General features: G+C 35.8%; 3 protein-coding genes across 3 annotated transcripts in view; 2 read left to right on the forward strand and 1 right to left on the reverse strand.

Annotated features, from left to right (window-relative positions):
- LOC143429476 (organic cation transporter protein-like) overlaps window positions 1-22,030 on the forward strand; it is a 97,208-nt gene that overhangs the window by 34,783 nt on the left and 40,395 nt on the right. The gene's annotated exons all lie outside the window — the stretch shown is intronic.
- Alphacop (coatomer subunit alpha) lies at window positions 491-4,965 on the reverse strand. Its single transcript, XM_076903736.1, has 5 exons — window positions 4,765-4,965; window positions 3,342-4,566; window positions 2,318-3,265; window positions 1,088-2,242; window positions 491-1,021 (listed from the first exon to the last, which is right to left on the reverse strand). Exons 1-5 carry the CDS (start codon window positions 4,842-4,844, stop codon window positions 785-787), a joined length of 3,645 nt encoding a protein of 1,214 aa, XP_076759851.1. The 5' UTR covers window positions 4,845-4,965; the 3' UTR covers window positions 491-784.
- Creld (Cysteine rich with EGF like domains) lies at window positions 5,314-7,193 on the forward strand. Its single transcript, XM_076904664.1, has 4 exons — window positions 5,314-5,729; window positions 5,946-6,603; window positions 6,666-6,761; window positions 6,895-7,193. Exons 1-4 carry the CDS (start codon window positions 5,565-5,567, stop codon window positions 7,113-7,115), a joined length of 1,140 nt encoding a protein of 379 aa, XP_076760779.1. The 5' UTR covers window positions 5,314-5,564; the 3' UTR covers window positions 7,116-7,193.

A 22,030-nucleotide genomic window follows, 5' to 3' on the forward strand; every position in this document is an offset into this window, starting at 1 on the left:
ATAAACGATGTAATAAAGGTTTCCCTATATAACTAGACTTCCCTAGATAATAATAAGAATTACGTGAAATACAGTTCAGTTTAATGAGAGTACTTTATAATTATATATGATAAGAGAGTCGTAGTAATTTTCATTAAAATAATGTATGGAGCTCCACGGTATACTCGAATGTATACTACGATTATTTTTCATATAATACCCATTATAAAGAAGTTAAATTACACAACTAGATATGTTACCAACTTATTTATTCGTGTAGGAATTTCTACAAGCATTGTTCAAAGAAATGCTGTTTTCTATGTGGTTTAATCATTGCTTATACATCTCAAATTTGAACTCATTTATAGATTTGATTATAATTAAAACATTGTATGATTATACAAATGATTATGACAAGAATTAGTTTAATATATTAAGCATGTACTTAACTATAATCACTTAATATAAATTAACTTAAATTATATTATGCTTAAAAGTATGATAAAACATGTTAGTCTTCAATTTTATTACATATTATTAAAGTATAATACACACATATTGTTTGTGTATAAAGTAGTAGGGACAGCACAAAAATTTCTTTTCTTGCTTTGTAAAAATTGGTAGAAGGAAATATTTTCTGAAACTTCAATACATTTGTATGTTTTATGATATTTACAATACTTTCTGGAATGATATAATACCTTTTACATTTGACATGATCGAAGAGCTACAAAACAACGATATTGTAATAATTTATAATTAATTATCGTTGGTTAATCTATTAATTCATAAAAATAGTAAAAACTTATCGAAATTGAACAGAACTTATTCTTAAACCAATACATTGCTTTCCTATCAACGCGACTTCGCAAATTTTACACACTGTATCTTTAAATTGCGGTAAATAACTTGCACCACATAATGGACACTTGACTTCTGGTTTTCCTCTATAAATTGGAACAAATGTACTTGCACATAGAGAAAATGGATTATGTTCGTCGTATGCTAGTTGATGTTCGTCTACTGGATTTTTATCGCATGCCTAAAACAGAAAGAGATGTAATAATATTGCTAAATATTTGAATTCTAGGTACGACAACGCACATACCTGCAGGATTTTCCTAACTTGCTGCGCTAATTCAGGTTTAGGACCCAATTCAAGTAATCTCCTCGCGAAGGAAGCAGCGGTTTTATAATTCTTCAACTTGAAGAACATATTTACTGCTATTCTTAAAGTAAGAATTTGATGAACAGGTTGCAAGCTGCAATGTGTAAAGTAGGCTGCCATTTCGCAAATCCGTTTTTGCTCAGCCAAAGTAGCTTTCGGTAAATTCTTCCTTTCAGTCTCCATTTTCAAGCCTAGGATATATTCTCTGCAAATCTGAATCAAGTGTTGCGCTTCTACAATGTCTTGTCTCGTATCAACAACTAACATTGGTACACTGAGTAAAATAGCTTGAAGTTTTTCAATCGCCTCTGGGAACTTTCCACCAGTCGTCAAATGATAGCATACTTGAAGCCGTTGTACTAGATCGGTAAGATGCAATCCAACTGCGGGAAGACCGCTTTTCGGATTCGTATCTTTCCAATTTCTTTGAGGATATCCGTACAACGACGGTATATTCGGCAATGAAGCGAACGCCGTTCTGGCGCGAGCAAAAGTGTTCATGAAAAGAGATTGATATGGTTCGAATTCAACCACCCCAACTTGGTCATTTAACAATCTAAATGCAGTTTCAAATGATCCGGCTAGTATATGATCTACAGTTAGTTGGGAATTGTTCACCCAATGTTGACTTGGTGATACTCCTTTCGTTGGCGGTGAATAGTAGCCATCTTCCACTGCAACCGCTGTGTTTTCGAGTTCTGGTGGTAAATCTACATCTTCAACGTCCCAACCAGCAGTTTCTTCACCTTCAGGAACATTCTCATTTTCCCCGCCTTCTTCATCATCTATTCCTAGTTCTTCGTCATTGCCCCATCCTTCGGCAGGTACAGTGTTATCGTCTTCCGGAGACAGAGCAGCAGCTACTTGACTCTTTCCACGTGACATCATCGCTCCTTCGAAGAAACCTTTTGATACTGTTAACAACGGCCAGTTGTTTTCAGCTTGTTGAATTGGTACCGGTGGACGGAGGTACTCTGCTCCTTTCTCGAGAGCAGAAAGTTCTTCGCTCATAGAACTATATTGGACATCATCTTCTGGAGATGATATACCGTGAATTTTCTCCGTTACGTAAGCTAAAGATGCTTGGCCAGAATTCTGTAATATCAAAGGGAAATGGAAAGGAAATTTCGCAAAAATATTAAATGCCAACTAAGTTTCAGAAATACGTACCCGTAATATTTTCGCACGTTCGTAAATATCACCTAGTAGCAAACTACCTTGATACTGCCCAGAGACATCTTTTCTAATTTCTGCAATTTTTATCATTTTGCGTAACTTTTCCAAGTTACCAGTTATAAGATAAAGGAAAGCTAATTTCTCGAAATTTTTAGTTCTTTGATAGCACATTTCGACGACCTGATGATTGCCTTGCAACAAAGCTGCTTGAGCTAAGCTCTCCCAACAGGCTTTTTGATCAAGCGACCTCGCCGCTTCTAAAGCAACTTCAATGTTTCCACATTCAAGTGCAAGTCCGAATCTAGTCTTTTCATCTTTGACAAAATGTAAGGCAACTTCAGGATATCCCTTCTGTTGTAAATATGCAATTATAGACTGGCCAACAAGATTTGCATTGCGAACCATATGTAAAACTTCTTCATATTTCCTATTGATCAAAGCCAACTTAAATTTATATTCAGTTGGATCTATCCGTAGAATTCTTGGTCTGCATTCTCTATCTAAACAGTAAACCTGATTGCCTTTGACTCTAGTCACATATATTGGCAGATCTAATGTACGGATGATACCGTGATCACCATTATTAATTGCGTATTTGATATGGTTACTAGTAGTGTAAATAAATACTCCAGAATCATCCCATGCTCCTGATTTCACTCTAGTGTTCTCATGAACGGAGCACAGAGATTCTAATCGTCGATTACAAATATTCACCGTGTGTTTCGCGAGTAAGGCAACGTGAGACATGTCACTAGACCAAACAACGTATCTACATTTTGATATCTTTACTTCTGCTAATGTTCTTTTCTGTTGTACATCAAAAAGCGTTACTTGATCGGCATCGCGTAAAAGGAGCATTCCTGTACCGGCGTAAAATATTTCATCGCAGTTTGGAATCTGTACTTTTTTGGTAACTTCATTCTTCAAATTTTTAATTACCAACTGCAATAAAAGAATTAAGAAATAACATGTGTTTAATTATGCAAGGATATAGTTGTATGCATTTTTAAATACATACCGAATATGCCCTATCTAACACAGCAAAACGATTCCTGGCAACCCAAATGGCAGTAACACCCGAAGCTCGTTTTGTATCGGCATCAGTGCTTGAATCACCTTCGCGCGGAATCATGTACAGATCGTAAGTACTGTTTTCGATATTATTGGGTGCTCTTGTACAAATTAAGACGGCATTTTCGGCTTGATTATACGACATACTGTAGGGAGGTGTTTTTGCGCATCCGCGTATTTGCATAACAGATGTATCTTTTGAAGTGGTAAAGTCTAATTTTCTAAGGAAACGATCTTTTACATAATAAAGAACATTTCCATATACAGCGTACGCTGGACGTTCTCTCTCTAGTTTAAAAATAATCATTCCAGAATCATGTCCAGCGGCAAAGAGATTCAAAGTAGGATGCGCTGCGAGGACCCAGAATCTTTCGTGTTCTCTTCTGAATGTATGCAAACAAGTACGTTTGGACATATCCCAAACGCGAATACTTTTATCTTCTGAATTAGAAAGGATTAAATCTTGTCTAGGATGGAATAGTACACACGAGACATTATTATAATGTCCACGGCAAGTGTCAACTTCCCATGCTTTGGCATCGTTCATTCTCCACATTTTAATTTGACGGTCATCAGCTCCAGATACAATTAAAGGCAATGTAGGATGGAAACATGCCCAGTTAACACCTCTATCATGGCCTTCGAGAACATGTTTTACAACAGCATCAGCCTGGCCAAATAAATCTGTGGCACCAGGATTTTTTAAATGATCTTCCAAGCCTCCTGGACCAGGGGCTACATTTTTCTTCCTTAATCCAGAAATGTCCCATACTCGAACTGTTTGATCCAAGGAAGCTGATACAATAATATCTTCTGTAGGATGAAACTGTGCACACATTACATAGTGATTGTGCCCAGTTAGAACGCAAATGCAAGTACGACTCTGCCAATTCCAAATGCGAATTGTCTGATCATCCGATGCACTTAGAATCCATGGATACTCTTGGTGGAATACAATTGTTCTGATATAATCCAAATGACCTAACAAGGTAAAGATGCATCTTCTTTGCTTGTAGTTCCATACTTTAATTTTATAGTCATCACCACCAGATACAAATAATGGTTGCTGGTTATGGAAACAGATTCCACGAACAGGTCCATCATGTTCGTCAAATTTATCTAATAAAGTGCACATGCGGTAGTCCCATAATTGAATAACTCCATTGTGTAAACTGTAACATGTAGAATATTTTATTATATAAAAATAGTTGACCAAGTTTAAATATTTCAGAAAAATATTGGTAAATTAGAAATTAAAAATATTTTCATATTTTTTCCTTGCTATGACTAATTAGTTTCACTTCATAATGTGAAACTGTGTGTGAAATTATATTTAATAACTGAAAATAATAGCTAATGAAGAGACATACCTTGCAAGAACCCATGGTCGTTTTGGATGAAAGGATAAACCTTTCACACGAGCAGATTTCGTCTCAAACTTCGTTAACATTTTCTATTAAATATCCAGTAAAATTATACGTCTAAAAAAACATTCCTTGCTTGGAGTAAGTTAATTCTAACCCTTGCGAACATATATTTGACACGAATCAAGACACGTCACTATAGTGCTGCCATGAAGTATATGTATTTGAATAGATGGATATTGAGACGTGTTTTTCATCATTTGTATTAATAATATTAAATATATTTATTCTCGTATCATTGCTTAAAATCTTTCATATAATTACATTTTTTAATTTAAATTAATTGATTGATTACATGTAATTTTCACAGAACCATATTAACAGTATCATATAACTTCTAATAGCAGAAGTAAAATTTCTTCTTTCTGTACTAATCGATTAAAACATGAAATATTTAAGCTTTAATTTATATCAATACAATAATAAGTATTTTATTGAGACGACTAAAAAAAGAACATATGGCATATTTGGATTGGTTGAATTATAATGTGCACGCGCATGTACTTTGCAAAATATTTGTTTTACCATTTGACGTGGTTTGACGTGTTGCTGTGGATCTGCGAAAATCCGAGTAACCTGCCAGTTTTTACTAAATATTGAAATATTTTATGAAATAATGATCCTTTACAAAGTACTGTAGAATAAATTAGAACACTTTAGTTATTTCCTGTTCAAACAATCCTTTATAATATAGTTTTTAAGTGAATGCTTGCACAAGGTAGTTACCGGTACATTTGAGTAGAATAATGCGAAAAATTAATATTATCTTTTTTCATTTGTTAAGTTTGTTTATTTTGCTTTATATGTCCACTTATGTGAAATGTAACAAAACACCTTCAAGTGAAGAACTCAAAGCACAAAAGTTTCCTCCGTGTGCAGCTTGTAAAGTTTTAATAAATAGCTTTAAGAAGGTGAGTTTGTTTTAAACATTCTAAATTACGAAAAATTTGCAAATCGAAAGTACAATTAAAAAAATCTATCATTTTATCATCTTTCATTCATTGCTATAATACATTTACACAGAAAAGGTGAAATATAAATGTAAAGTATAAATAGGAGTTCTATATATTTTTATATATTTATATAAATTTATTGTACATTGTACGATAAACTTGTTTGTCTTATAGGGTATCGAGAGGACTAGTCGTGAGAAATTTGATGGCGGTGACAGTGCATGGGAAGAAGATAAATTAGGTTCATATTCAAAAAGCGAAACTAGATTAATAGAAATACAAGAACATTTATGTAAAGAAGTGGAACGTGGAGAAATCCAATGTCATGCTTTAGCGGAAGAGTTGGAAAGCAAGATAGAAGATTGGTGGTTCAATCATCAAAAAACACATCCGGATATTTTTGACTATATTTGTATTCAACAGACAGAACATTGTTGCCCAAAAGATCATTTTGGTCCAAAGTGCACACCATGTCCAGGTTTTCCAAATAATATTTGTAATAATAATGGTAAATGCAAAGGAGCTGGCACTAGAAAAGGAAATGGTGGATGCTTTTGTGACAAGGGCTATGAAGGAGATAGTTGTTTCAAGTGTGCAAATGGATTTTATGAATCTTATAGGGATGAAAATAAATTACTTTGTTCTACATGCCATGCTGCTTGCGATGGACCTTGTAAAGGACCAGGACCAAAAAATTGTGAAAAATGTATGAAAGGATGGAATATGGTAGATGGAGAAGGATGCTTTGATATTGATGAATGTATAAAAAGTGATGAATATTGTTCTGGAAACCAATTTTGTGTCAATAAAGAAGGAGGATATGCATGTTTAAGTAAGTTATGAAAGATATATTCCAAGAATGATTTGATGCTTAATGTTTTTTATTTAATCTAGGTTGTGATAAGGCCTGTAATGGTTGTGTGGGTGATGGGCCAGATATGTGTACAAAATGTGCAAAAGGATACCACAAAAAAGATAATTTATGTATAAGTAAGTTTTACAATAAATTATCTTTTAATTAGTGTACAGTCAATGTAATAGATGCAAAATGGTAAAATTTAAATGAGACAATGGAGTTAATAATAATTTATATTTTTATTTAATATAAAATTATTTATTGCAGATTCTGATCTTTTGGGCCGTAAACAGCAAGAAAATATGGCTCGTTATGCCACATACTTTGGTCTTTGTATAGCTACATGTATAATTTTTCAGCGAAATATTTATATAGCAAGTGTAATTGGATTACTTGTTGGTATATACATATCAGTTTCAGAATACATGATAGCTCATAGTAATGTACAAGATACAACAGCAAATGTAGATATTTTGGGTCCTGCATAAATAAGTCTTTAGCACTAGTTATTGTATTTGAATTACATGTATTTAACAATAATAAATATATAATCAGATTCTACATATAAGATTTTTCAACGAAAATTACTACATTAGTATAATTTTATTTGTTATTTACTACATCATTTTATAGGTATTCTAATTTTTAAGAGGTTTAATGTGTCTATTATATATATGCATCCTTAATATGTTAATATTATGTATGTAAGTAAAACTATATGATACTAATGCAATGTGTTAATTTATGCTACTGCAATATATAATTATATTTTATTCCTCAGTGGTATGCTATATATATATATATGGGGTTCATATCAATTCAAATATGCGAGGCCTTTTAAGCTCTTGTAGTGGGGATAGTAGTACTAGATAAGGTATATATATTATTTTGCTTCTCTTTTCTGTGATCAGTATTTCTTTTACATTTTCATATTTTTTAATACTAATCTGAGACTTCAAGATTTTTCTCAACCTAGCATCTTTGAATAATTGACCTATGTTTCATATTACTTATGAATACGACGCATAACACTATACATATTTAGAATTGCTTAGGTAATAGATATTAGTGCCGCTAGATGGCTTGTGACATTGTCCTTTTACTCGTTAAAGTGTAGATTTCTATAAAGAATAAATAACTACAGTAAGAAATGTAACGTTGCAATACTTTGAGATAAATACATATCCATATTAATTTTTTTACAGAATTTCAAATTCTTTATAAATTATATTAAGACTATCACTATATTAAGGCATCGGCTATATTAAGGCATTGGCACGCCGTGTCGCCCTTGTGCTATATCGCCGTGCTTTGATAGTGCCGTGACACGCAGTGTCGCTCCAGTGCTAGCCCTGTGCTGTTACGAGAACTGAGAGGCAGCACCGTGCTAGCACAGTGCTTAGAGTTCCACCCGGTGCCATTGGCGCTACAATCGCTGGTTGTCTGGGTAGATAGTTCTTCTTTTTCTGTAGCTACATTTTGTTTTGTAATTACATTTATATTATCTCTGAAAAGAATTTATTTATTAAATTAAATTGTGTCAAAAAAATTTAATCATTAAATGAAATTATGTCAAACAAACAATTATTATCAAACTTACTGTTGTTTAGTATCACGTCCCAATAATAGTGTTGGAACAGCATCTGGATGAAGGTTAGCTCTAACTTTATTAATTCTGAATAATTTTTCCTCAAAATGTAAATGGCACAGACGAATATTGTTAAATGAATATTGTGGACCTTTAGATAATAGATCATATCTTTTACATGCATCTACCCATTTCAACCATCTGTAATATAAAATTGTATTAGTTTTATCAATAACATATTAATTTATATATTACATATATTTATATTATACTACTCAAAAGAAGCATGGCATCAAAAAATCATAAGGCATATTATAAGACATGTTATACCTGTCTTGTTCCTTTGGAAATTTAAAATAATTTCGCTTCACGTTGAATTGTTTTAAGCATCCCAGTATTGCACAATTTGTCCTTTTACTCGTTAAAGTGTAGACTTCTGTAATGAATAAATAAGCGTGGTAAATAATGTAAAGTAGCAATACTTTGAGATATATATGTATATATATATAGAAAATATCCATATTTAATTTTTTGAGTGAGTAACAGTTCCTACGCCTCAGCGGCCACGACTCGGCGTTTGTCGGGTCGTGGTATCGGGTCTGACGAACCCGGGGCATCCAGTCACTCCATAGATCATTTGGTCGTGCCCCACGTCTTTGCACGGGCGTCGTCCGGGTGGCGCGGTCGGTACGATTGGGGGATCTTTAATACTAATCTGAGATTTCAAGGTTTTTCTCAACCTAGCATTTTTGAATAATTGACCTGTTTCATATTCCTTATGAATACGACGTATAACACTATACATATATAGAATTGCTTAGGCAATAGATATTAATGCCGCTGGATGGCTTGTGACATTGTCCTTTTACTCGTTAAAGTGTAGACTTCTGTAAAGAATAAATAAGCATGGTAAATAATGTAAAGTAGCAATACTCTGGGGTATATGTGTATGAATATTAAATATATCCATATTAAATTTTTGTAAGTGTATATTAGCACCGACGCCTCAGGGACCACGACTCGGCGTTTGTCGGGTCGTGGTATCGGGTCTGACGAACCCGGGGCATCCAATCAATTCATAGATCATTTGGTCGTGCCCCACGTCTTTGCACGGGCGTCGTCCGGGGGGCGCGGTCGGTACGATTGGGGGATCTTTAATACTAATCTGAGATTTCAAGGTTTTTCTCAACCTAGCATTTTTGAATAATTGATCTGTTTCATATTACTTATGAATACGACGCATAACACTATACATATATAGAATTGCTTAGGCAATAGATATTAATGTCGCTAGATAGCTTGTGACATTGTCCTTTTACTCGTTAAAGTGTAGACTTCTGTAAAGAATAAATAAGCATGGTAAATAATGTAAAGTAGCAATACTTTGAGATATAATATCTATACATTAATTTTTGAAAGGGTAAGAGGACTTGTCTCAACGCCTCAGGGGCCACGACTCGGCATTTGTCGGGTCGTGGTATCGGGTCTGACGCACCCGCGGCACCCAGTCACACCATAGACCATTTGGTTGTGCCCCATGTATTTGCACGGGCGTCGTCCGGGGGGCGCGGTCGGTACGATTGGGGGATCTTTAATACTAATCTGAGATTTCAAGGTTTTTCTCAACCTAGCATTTTTGAATAATTGACCTGTTTCATATTACTTATGAATACGACGCATAACACTATACATATATAGAATTGCTTAGGCAATAGATATTAATGTCGCTAGATAGCTTGTGACATTGTCCTATTACTCGTTAAAGTGTAGACTTCTGTAAAGAATAAATAAGCATGGTAAATAATGTAAAGTAGCAATACTTTGAGATATAATATCCATACATTAATTTTTGAAAGGGTAAGAGGATTTGTCTCAACGCCTCAGGGGCCACGACTCGGCGTTTGTCGGGTCGTGGTATCGGGTCTGATGCACCCGGCGCACCCAGTCACTCCACAGATCATTTGGTCGTGCTCCACGTCTTTGCACGGGCGTCGTCCGGGGGGCGCGGTCGGTACGATTGGGGGATCTTTAATACTAATCTGAGATTTCAAGGTTTTTCTCAACCTAGCATTTTTGAATAATTGACCTGTTTCATATTACTTATGAATACGACGCATAACACTATACATATATAGAATTGCTTAGGCAATAGATATTAATGTCGCTAGATAGCTTGTGACATTGTCCTTTTACTCGTTAAAGTGTAGACTTCTGTAAAGAATAAATAAGCATGGTAAATAATGTAAAGTAGCAATACTTTGAGATATAATATCCATACATTAATTTTTGAAAGGGTAAGAGGACTTGTCTCAACGCCTCAGGGGCCACGACTCGGCATTTGTCGGGTCGTGGTATCGGGTCTGACGCACCCGGGGCACCCAGTCACACCATAGACCATTTGGTTGTGCCCCACGTATTTGCACGGGCGTCGTCCGGGGGGCGCGGTCGGTACGATTGGGGTAATAGTATGAATTCTTTCAAAGAATAAGTAACAAGAAGTTATTAGCTAAAATTCGCAATACTGTAAATAATCTAAGGAATCATATCCATATAAATTTTTGAATATTGCATATACACTGCGTCAGGGGCCACGACTCGGCGTTTGTCGGGTCGTGGTATCGGGTTTGACGCACCCGGGGCACCCAGTCACTCCATAGATCATTTGGTCGTGCCCCACGTCTTTGCACGGGCGTCGTCCGGGGGGCGCGGTCGGTACGATTGGGGGATCGTACTGATCATTGCACGCGTTCCCCGGGGCGGGAGCGGTGGCTGCGTGACCCAGCCATCGCTCATTACCTCGGACGGGACAGTGTGTCTCGTCGACCACACTCCCCTACGGGTAGGGGATCCACCCAGTCACCATGGTGGACCCCGGCGCGGGAGGGGACCGGACGTGTTCATCCAGAGTTCCCGGTTCCCTCCCAGCAGCGCCGAGAAAGGTCACCGTGGGGTTTTAGCCGGTAAGAGTCCGGCATACTCCCAGAGTTCCCCAGCTCCGGGGGATCCATGAGGATTTCCCCACGTTAAAAAAAAAAAAAAAAAAGGAAGTTTGAATTCTCTTTAAATTATATTAAGACTAAGTTGTTGTGATTAAGCTCTTTTTTATCTTTTCCCTCTATTGTACATTATAGTCTGTGATGTGTACTTTACTATTGTATAAACCTCTTGAGTGCGTGGATGCACATATTCGTCCGATGGGAAGGTGTATTTAGTGTAGACTAAAAACCCTCTATATACGCGTTTAATAAAAATTACCTACATACATTTTGTAGGTAACGTCTTGGGGGAGTACTAAAACTAGTCGAGCATTAATTTCAGTACTTTCCACAGAGATAGTGCTAGCAGTTCTTCAGTAGTTTACTTCGCTGTCGATAATTATGTGCGACCAGTTTGAGCATTTTTCACAGAGATGGCGCCAGGGGTTTTAGAGTAGGGTCAGCATTATCTATCTCACTCTTTCTTATAGCATCTTTCTCTCCCTTACCTCTAAAGCGGGAAATATAAAAATGATATATAATATGATGATACACAATAGAGGTTTAAAAGCTCTTTTCCTATTAAAATTGCACAATATGTAGTATTTATTATTTATATTTACATACGTTGTGACGGTTGCCCGTTACGCGGTCACCGTTAGTGGCATAGCTATTCCCCTTTCGTCTGCCACCGGATCCCAAGGAACCGACATCTCGGGATACCGACGGTGAGCCTCGTGACGCCAATATCGGTCAGACAACTCTTCTAGGGTACCTTGCAAATTTAATTTCGCGTGATCGCGTACGATAACCAAATCGCGAACATTCCTCATAGTTAGAATCAGCGATCTAAGACGATTAATTTCGGCTTGTACATCCGCAGGTATCAGGGGAGCAGGGGGCGCAATTCCGGGCGACGGGGGTGTAGGACCGCGGGCAATTGTGCCCGATCCCCCGGCCATGGTAACGGTCGTCGTTACGGTAGTAGCCGTTATCCCGGTCAATGTAAGTGGATCCATATTGTCAAATGCGTATCGCGAATTTATCCGATTCCGTATTTCCGGAAAAGAGAAGCAAATTTGGGAAAGAATGGGGATACAGGATGCCTCAGGGATCAAATTACACAAAAAAGAAATGGGGAAAGATATACCACCGAGCAAAAGCAACCAGTAATAAAAGAAAGAAAAGGAAGGAGAAAAGAGAAAAGTCAATTCCCCGAAGGGGACGCAAAAACAAACAAAAATAATATTCTCCTGCCGGATTAACGGGGAGACTAATTTCAAACTTCCAATTCCCGTGAATCCGACCTAGCAACCAGCAGTCAACAATAGCGACCTTGAAACTGTATAGGCCGCAGCGATAACGCGTGTGGTGATCCACGCTCAACAAAGGGGAAAAAAAACGGTAACGTTCCCGATAGGTCACCACGATCCGTAAACACAACTCTCGAACGTTACTGTTCAAATTTTCTATACTGGGTGTGTCCCGTCGAGGCGAGCACTTTATTGTCGAAAATCTCAGGGCCCCACATTGGGCGCCAAATTTTGTGACGGTTGCCCGTTACAATCCGCAAGAAAGGGGTATATAGAACCAATAATAAGGGGGTATATAGAAGTTTAATCTGGGGTTATATCGGGGTACAGAATATCCGCGTGATGCGACCGTCCGCGGATTCGCCAACGCCAAGTACAGAACAATGAATTTCCTATCCAGCGAGTATTTCGAAGCTGCGAGGCTGGGACCTTTTGGGCGCCAGCTACTCAAGAAGTAGCAAAAACTAATAGACCACGCAACCCGGGGAAACCCGGTGCAAGATAACCCTCGAAATTTCGAAATACTCCTTCGCTCGACTACTTCTAGCCGAGTGCGCAAATTAGGGTCGCGGGATACTGAACTCACGGCTTCTTTCTATATTGCCTCGACGCGGGATTACTAAATGTTATACGACACGCCGCGAATGACCGGGAATCACCACCCGTTATACAATACAAAATACAATACGCGATATCAGAAATGCGGCAGGAAAAATGGGACGCTTTAGCGTATAAGGACTCACGCTCTCGTTTCCAACAATTCTGGATCTCGCTCTGTCTTTCTCTCTCTTTCTCTCTCTCTCTCTCCTCCAAATCGTTCCGTACAATCGTTTACTAGGTTGCTCGCTAAGTCGTCGCTAAGTGTCCGTCTTCACGCTGGCTAGCTCGCTATATAGGTTTGCAGGGGGTCTTCGGATCTCCTAGATCCTCCTTAGGGCTCCTTGGTGGGGTAGGGCTATACGCTTCGGTATTGTTCGGGGCATCGATCGGTGGATTTCGGCGATCTTCCCTGATCGCCCCCTCTGGTGTCTCTAGAGGGGGTCCTCCTGATTATTTGAACTGCGGCGCGTGTCGCGCGCCGCGCTTTCCACGGCTCACCTGTAGGTCCGCTGCACATCTTGAATTTTTCTCTCCATGGGCTCAGGGGAGAGGTGGAGGTTCTTCTCACACCCAAGAACCATCCTGTTCGTCTCCATGGACTATGGCAGCGGTCATATCGTTGCAGGGCCTTGGATCGTATTCCTCGGGTTTCAGGGTCTCTTCTTGCTCACTTCCCGACTCCTCCACCGTCGAGCCCGTCACGCTACCTCGGCGCACAGCCCTTCCGTGAACCCGCGGTCTTCTTATCCGCTGAAGGGACGTCTTCTGGGTCGCTTCTTCCATCAGCTCGCCAGTTTAATCTGTAAAATAGTGAGAGAGAAAAGAACGGGGGGAAGGGGAGAAAGGTTCTACCATCGTGTATTTCACGCTCCTCGCAAATACAGCTATCGCGATGGTCCGTGTCGCGCTTCTCGCATGGGTGGTGATCAGCGAGCTAGTCTAACCGAAGCAGGGGGGGGGGGGGTGAGCGAGCTTTGTGACGTCACCACGTCACAAATTTTATTTGTTATTTACTACATCATTTTATAGGTATTCTAATTTTTAAGAGATTTAATGTGTCTATTATATATATATATCCTTAATATGTTAATATTATGTATGTAAGTAAAGCTATATGATACTAATGCAATGTGTTAATTTATGCTACTGCAATATATAATTATATTTTATTCCTCAGTGGTATGCTATATATATATGGGGTTCATATCAATTCAAATATGCGAGGCCTTTTAAGCTCTTGTAGTGGGGATAGTAGTACTAGATAAGGTACATATATTATTTTGCTTCTCTTTTCTGTGATCAGTACTTCTTTTACATTTTCATATTTTTTAATACTAATCCGAGACTTCAAGGTTTTTCTCAACCTAGCATCTTTGAATAATTGACCTATGTTTCATATTACTTATGAATACGACGCATAACACTATACATATTTAGAATTGCTTAGGTAATAGATATTAATGCCGCTAGATGGCTTGTGACATTGTCCTTTTACTCGTTAAAGTGTACACTTCTATAAAGAATAAATAACTACAGTAAGAAATGTAACGTTGCAATACTTTGAGATAAATATATATCCATATTAAATTTTTTACGGATCTTTCAGATTCTTTATAAATTATATTAAGACTATCACTATATTAAGGCATCACCGTGATACGTTGGTGCTTTTTGAATTGTATTTGATTTGCTGTGTCCTGGGTAAGTTTTAAACTTTCCTATTTTTTATTGTATTTATTGAGTTTAGTTCCTATTTCATATTTTGTTATTTTTGAAAATAATGTTCTTTCTTTATTTAATTTAGTTTAAAAGAATTACAATAGCTTATTAATAATAATAATGATAAATTTATCATTGTCCTTTCAGTAGTGAACACGTCGTTCGTACGGAGCATATCTGCAGAAAGTATTCCACCACTACTCGAAAAATGTTAATAGTATATATGTATATATAGTATATATAATATAACTTAAATTTTATTTTTATATTCGATTATCATATTATCTTATTTATATGTGTTTACAATCGTCACCTCTGTGTAAAAATTCCTATATTTATGATTATTTAAGCAACTGATATTACTACCACTAGATGGCCTATAACTTTGTCATTTTACTCGTAATAGTATGAATTCCTTCAAAGAATAAGTAACTACAAGTTATTAACAACAATTGGTAATACTCTAAATAATGAAGAATCATATCCATATAAATTTTTGTAAAGGATGAAAAATTCCGTTATATAATTAAATATTAATTCTATATCAATTAGATATCCGCATACGAGTACTGACAGAAGTTTTGGTAGTTGTTTGCCAACATTTATAGTTACTGAGAGAGCCATATACATTTTTTCAATTCGTGAGGAAAATTCATGCCAATAGAGAGTATTAAATACGATGGCAGCATATTGTTAAAGGAAATGTAATAAATGATACATTTACTTATAAAATGTTGAACTAATTAAATTACGTTTACTTTACTAGCGTATCACAATTTTCAGGTGAAAATATTGAACGTAATTATTTGTTTTCCTTTGGTACATATATATTCTTGTGGTAAATGGTTTTATCGTTTGTAAGGATTATTAAATATAAAATATACCTTTGTTACATGAATTTTTAACGATGAGTTGAAAAAGATATTTATAAAATAAGTGTATGTATTTTTACGATAAAGTAATTAACGACTTTTCTGAAAAAATCGCTGTATTAAGTTATTATAGTTTATAGAAAATAATAAAAAGAAGTTTTTCTATCTTTCTTTCGTGTCAGTGTATCTATTTTCGAATCGAAATAAATAAATTGCTTAGTTTAGTCATTTTTAATATTCGTTTATAATTTTTATGCAAACAGCTTCTTCATTGGTATGTATTAGCCTATGCCACTGCCACGCGTGTCACTATGGTGAGCTGATAGTGTCATTGGCACGCCGTGTCGCCCCTGTGCTATATTGCCGTGCTTTGATAGTGCCGTGACACGCAGTGTCGCTCCAGTGCTAGCCCTGTGCTGTTACGAGAACTGAGAGGCAGCATCGTGCTAGCACAGTGCTTAGAGTTCCACCCGGTGCCGTTGGCGCTACAATCGCTGGTTGTCTGGGTATATGTGCAGAAAGTATTTACCATTCGAAAAATGTTAATGGTATATATGTATATACAATATAAGTTAAATTTTGTTTTTATATCTGTTTATCATATTATCTTATTTATATGCGTTTACAATTGTGATCACTATAGTTATCATATATGTAAAAATTTCTATATTTATGATTATTTAAGCAACTGGTATTAGATGGCCTATGACATCGTTATCTTACTCGTAATAGTATGAATTCTTTCAAAGAATAAGTAACAAGAAGTTATTAGCTATAATTCGCAATACTGTAAATAATGTAAGGAATCATATCCATATAAATTTTTGTATAGTGCAAATACACTGCCTCACGGGCCACGACTTGGCATTTGTCGGGTCGTGGTATCGGGTCTGACGTACCCGGGGCACCCAGTCACTCCATAGATTATTTGGTCGTGCCCCACGTCTTTGCACGGGCGTCGTCCGGGGGGCGCGGTCGGTACGATTGGGGGATCGTACCGATCATTGCACGCGTTCCCCGGGGCGGAAGCGGTGGCTGCGTGACCCAGCCATCGCTCATTACCTCGGACGGGGCAGTGTGTCTCGTCGACCACACTCCCCTCCGGGAAGGGGGTTCTCCCAGTCACCATGGTGGACCCCGGCGCGGGAGGAGACCGGACGTGTTCATCCAAAGTTCCCGGTCCCCTCCCAGCAGCGCCGAGAAAGGTCACTGTGGGGTTTTAGCCGGTAAGAGTCCGGCATACCCCCGGAGTTCCCCAGCTCCAGAGGATCCATGAGGATTTCCCACGTTAAAAGAAAAAAGAAAAAAAAAAAAGATTTCATTCTATCCGTTATATAATTAAATATTAATTCTAAATCCACTATAAACATTTACGTGCTGAGGATTTTAAATACTGGAATGTAATTATTATATTTTTACGTTTATAATATACCTGTTTATGTATAAAAAGAGTTCTTAAAGAACTAAAGGGGAATTCTTAAAGAAATAGCAAAATAACGATCCCGTAAATTTTATGTATTTTTTACAAAAGATAATAATGATTAACTATGGCTCATGAGATAGCGCGTTGGCATTCAACAACAAAATGATATAAAAACACTAATCACTTCTTCATCATATGAAGTATTTTATTAAATTTTATAATAGTAATTCGTATGTATATATAAAATTCTACAAAGTAGCTCGTACAAACTGATACAGAATTATTTTAACAATTTTATACTGAATTAGTTATACTGTGAGTGGCACTAAAATGATAGAGAGAATTGGATGAGTAGTTCATTTGATATATGCCTCGTACTAACACTAGATGGCTTGTGACATTGTTACTTTTCTCACACTTATCTAAAGCTATACAAAGAATAAGTAACTACATAAGCAGATCTTTATTGCAATACTTTGAGATATAGACATTATCCATACCAATTTTTGGACAGTGTATAGTTACACCTTATATGTTTTTTCTTGTAATAATAGTATTATTTGAGTATTAGACTATATTTTGCAGTCTAAAATATATTTCCATAGAAAATGTAACAACACTTTATATATTTTTACTGGTAGTAATAGTATTATTTGAATATTAGACTACACTTTACAGTCTAAGGTATATTTACATAGAAAATGTAACAATTCCCCTAAAAATAATGAATACTGCTACAAAATTGATATATATTTCACATCTATTGTCTTCCTGACTTCATTTCCGCTTATCTTTCCTTCTCTCTGCTTCTCTCTCGCATCTTAATTACAGAATTTTAGAGTACTGCTGATTAAATAAAAAAATTCCTTAATTTTCATTGAATCGAAAGAGTAAGATAAATTATATCTCCCGCTTTAGAGGTAAGAGAGAGGAAGATATATAAGAAAGCTATGGAAAAGAGTGAGCCAGATGATACCGACGTGCTAGTAATTCTTGAGTAGTTTAATTTGCTGTCGATAATTGTGCGCGACAAGTTTGAGCACTTTTCACAGAGATGGCGCCAGGGGTTCTAGAGTAGGGTCACCATTATCTATCACACTTTTTCTTATAGCATCTTTCTCTCTTACCTCTAAAACGGAAAATATATAATAAATTACAATAAAACTATTGAGATATATATCCTGACAACACAACTTTGTCACAGTAAGAGCACTGTGATGATACTTATTATTTATATTTACATACGTTACTTTACATTCTTACTTGCAACCAACAATCGCTGTATTGAGTTAGATTATAAAAATAATAAAAACAAGTATAATCTTATATCTTTGTTTCATGTTCATCTATTTTAGAATCTAAATGAATAAACTGTTTAGTTTTATCATTTTTAATATTCGTTTATAATGTGGTAGACTGGTGATATTCCTGTGGCGTTACGGAACCTGGGGGTGTCATCGTAATACGCTGATGCTTTTCAAAGTGTTATGTTATTTGCTGTGTTATCTGGGTTATTAAATTTTATAGTAATAATATGTATATATATATATATATATATTAATATTCCACAAAGTAGCCTGTACAAAGTGATACATTATTCTAATAATTTTGTACTGGATTAATAACATTGTAAGCGGTACTAAAAATGGTAGGGAGAATTGGATGAGTAGTTTATCATATGCCTCGTACTACCACTAGATGGCTTCTGATACTGTACTTTCACTCACAATTACTTGAAGTCATACAAAGAATAAGTAACTATAAGAAGAGCAAGGCTATTGCAATACTTTGAGATATATCTATACAATTTTTTGAACTATGGGTAATAGGAATTTATCCTGTAATATTCAATTTCAAACAGAATGTTACATTTTATTGGTTCATTGGTAAGTTTTTTATTTCTTAAAACAACTGATATATTTCATTTTATTATTATCTTATTATTTGTTATTGACAAGATAGGTATCATAAATAACATATACATATAACACCATTTCGATGATGATTACCTCTTTTCACTATAATTCGAAATCAGTTTGTTAATTTTTGAAAAAAATATGTAGTCATGTGGGTAGGGTATCAATTTATTTATATTATACATTTATAATTTCTTCGTTCATCATTAATTCTTTCTTTTAAAAAAAAAAGTAAAAGAAATAATTGATTGCTAACCTAGCGCATTCTAAAAATTAGGATACAAAATAATATAAAAATCGTTTTACTTAACATAGAATGAGATATAACAATATAATATTACATTGTATGACACGAATACATCGGTAGGTATTATCTTTTAATTTATAAATAAGTTAAAGATGTAATTGACAATGTAACCAATAGATGGCTATAATGCTATACTTAACTCGCAAGAAGAGAAACCTTCCATACAATATATATATGTGCAATGGAACCACAAGAATCTCGCAATACTTTGTAATTTATCCATACCAAATTTTTAGGTGGTAATGTTGACTACTCGCTTACCGATTGACTTATTGATAAAACGAAGATATTTGTATGTTTAAATAAACCGATTCACGTAGTGGTTTTCATTGTTTGTAGTACAAATACATAATTTGTTGGAATAGTTACTTAAATTAAAATGTTTAATGCACTTTTAAAAATTTTTTATACATTACATGAAATAATATAGCTTTTAGTAGGAACATTCTCAATTAAGAGGTGCACTATAATATTTGACTGATATATTTGAATATTATGTTTAGAAATCTATTAAATAGTTTGTTATTTATATATAATTATATTTTTCAATTTTATAGAACGTGTTTGGAGAGTTACTGGTTATATAAAAAGTATGTATTAGTAAATAAATGGAAGAACAGAAGAATCCCCTGTCCTATAATCCTGTTTTTAAATATTATTATTATCCTGTATACTGCTGATTTAAAACTCGCACCTGTTAGATGCTGCAAAGATTGAACTTAAAAATCATTACGGATTTAAACCTTACCAAGGATAAATTTGATATTGCTTAGCCTTGGTACAGTGCGCATAGGTATCACGTTATACTTGGAAAATACGCCGTTTCCAGAAATTCTCAAAATTCCGAGAATTTCGACAATTCTTGGAAGAGACGTCACTTTCCAGGAACTGCCAATTTTCAGATTATTCATTCGAGAACCCGATTTTTCGACTTTGTATCAGGAGAACATAACATGTGAGGAGGTATTCGAACGTGCCACTTCTTGGAAATGACGTCATTGTGGATTCCTGGAATTTCGGCGATTCTTGGAAATGACGTCATTTTCCAGGAACTGCCAATTTTCAGATTTTTCACCCGAGAACCCGATTTTTCGACTTTGTATCAGGAGAACATAACATGTGAGGAGGTATCCGAACGTGTCACTTCTTGGAAATGACGTCATCGAGAATTCCTGGAATTTCGGCAATTCTTAGAAGTGACGTCATTTTCTTGGAAGTGGCAGGAATACCTCCTCACTACTTATGTTCTCCTGATACATTTCCAATTTTTCGATCGAAAACCTGAAAATCGGACTTTGTATTAGGAGAACATGATATGCGAGGAGGTATTCCTGCCACTTCCAAGAAAATGACGTCATTTCCAAGAATCGACGAAATTCCAGGAATTCTCCATGACGTCATTTCCAAGAAGTGGCACTATTCGGATACCTCCTATGACGTCATGTTCTCCTGATACATTGCCGATTTTTCGAACAAAATCTTGAAAATCCGACTTTGTATCAGGAGAACATAACGTCATAGGAGGTATCCGAGTTTTGCCACTTCTTGGAAATGACGTCATCGAGAATTCCAGGAATTTCGGCGATTCTTGGAAGTGACGTCATTTTCCTAGAAGTGGCACGCATACCTCCTCACCGCTTATGTTCTCCTGATACATTGCCGATTTTTCGAACAAAATCTTGAAAATCCGACTTTGTATCAGGAGAACATAACATGTGAGGAGGTATCCGAACGTGCCACTTCTTGGAAATGACGTCATCGAAAATTCTGAGAATTTCGACATTTCTTGGAAGTGACGTCATTTTGCAGGAAATGCCAATTTTTTTGAGTTCTCGTTAGAAAGTTCGCTTTTGTGGACTTTGCGTCAGGTGAATATGAACAAAATTTAGCTGGATTATTTTAGGAGTGTTATACGGGTTATGAAATGATTAAACAATTAATTAATAGATGATGGAACGTTTATTGTACCTCTTAAATAATTTACAAAGTACAAGAATGTTCTTATAAGCTAATTGTTATAAATTATCGATCTAAACTTATCAAATAACAATAAATAATATTTCACATTTAAGAGTGTTATGAGTTATATAAATCTAATGTAAAAATAAGTGCTTAAGAAATATGTACTTACATTCAGTATATATACTTTTGTAGTAAATTAATTTAAACTTATTACAAGTGTATATAATAAATGTATAGTAAATTAGTGTTATTTTAGAACAAAAGTATAAATTTAATGTATTATGTATGTTAGAAAACTATAATTTCGGAAAATACGCTACGTTTGTAATGAAAAGTGAATTATCTGCAATTTTGGGATGGTTGCGGCAGGAACAAAATACGTTGATTATTTAGCATATTTATACGCCATTTTGCTCGTCAAATAATCGTTGAGAGTTCCTGATATACGATCAAAAATATCCAGGGGTTGTGTGGACAATACTGATCTCGCAGATCCCTGGAGGTGGACACGAGGATCGCCTTTTACCCTCCTAGAGTAACAGCCTATTGGTCGGAATCAAATGCTGCTGCTGGACAGGCCTATCGATTGCTTCTTTACTGCTTCCCAAACCTATTTGGAAAGATTTGTTAACAATGTGGCATGGAGGTGTGGTCTATTCTACAACACTGACTTTCTAACGATACATTACCATAATCATCGATGTGATAAAGTTTTCAATTATTTTGCA

This window comes from Xylocopa sonorina, chromosome 11 (genome assembly GCF_050948175.1).
Source record: "Xylocopa sonorina isolate GNS202 chromosome 11, iyXylSono1_principal, whole genome shotgun sequence".
Lineage (NCBI taxonomy): Eukaryota > Metazoa > Arthropoda > Insecta > Hymenoptera > Apidae > Xylocopa > Xylocopa sonorina.

Coding starts and splice junctions, on each gene's coding strand:
- Alphacop (XM_076903736.1), bottom strand. CDS start 4,844: ATGTTAACGAAGTTTGAGACGAAATCTGCTCGTGTGAAAGGTTTATCC. Junction 4,567..4,764: donor CGACCATGGGTTCTTGCAAG/GTATGTCTCTTC, acceptor TACATGTTACAG/TTTACACAATGGAGTTATTC. Junction 3,266..3,341: donor TGTTAGATAGGGCATATTCG/GTATGTATTTAA, acceptor CTTTTATTGCAG/TTGGTAATTAAAAATTTGAA.
- Creld (XM_076904664.1), top strand. CDS start 5,565: ATGCGAAAAATTAATATTATCTTTTTTCATTTGTTAAGTTTGTTTATT. Junction 5,730..5,945: donor TAATAAATAGCTTTAAGAAG/GTGAGTTTGTTT, acceptor TTTGTCTTATAG/GGTATCGAGAGGACTAGTCG. Junction 6,762..6,894: donor AAAAGATAATTTATGTATAA/GTAAGTTTTACA, acceptor TATTTATTGCAG/ATTCTGATCTTTTGGGCCGT.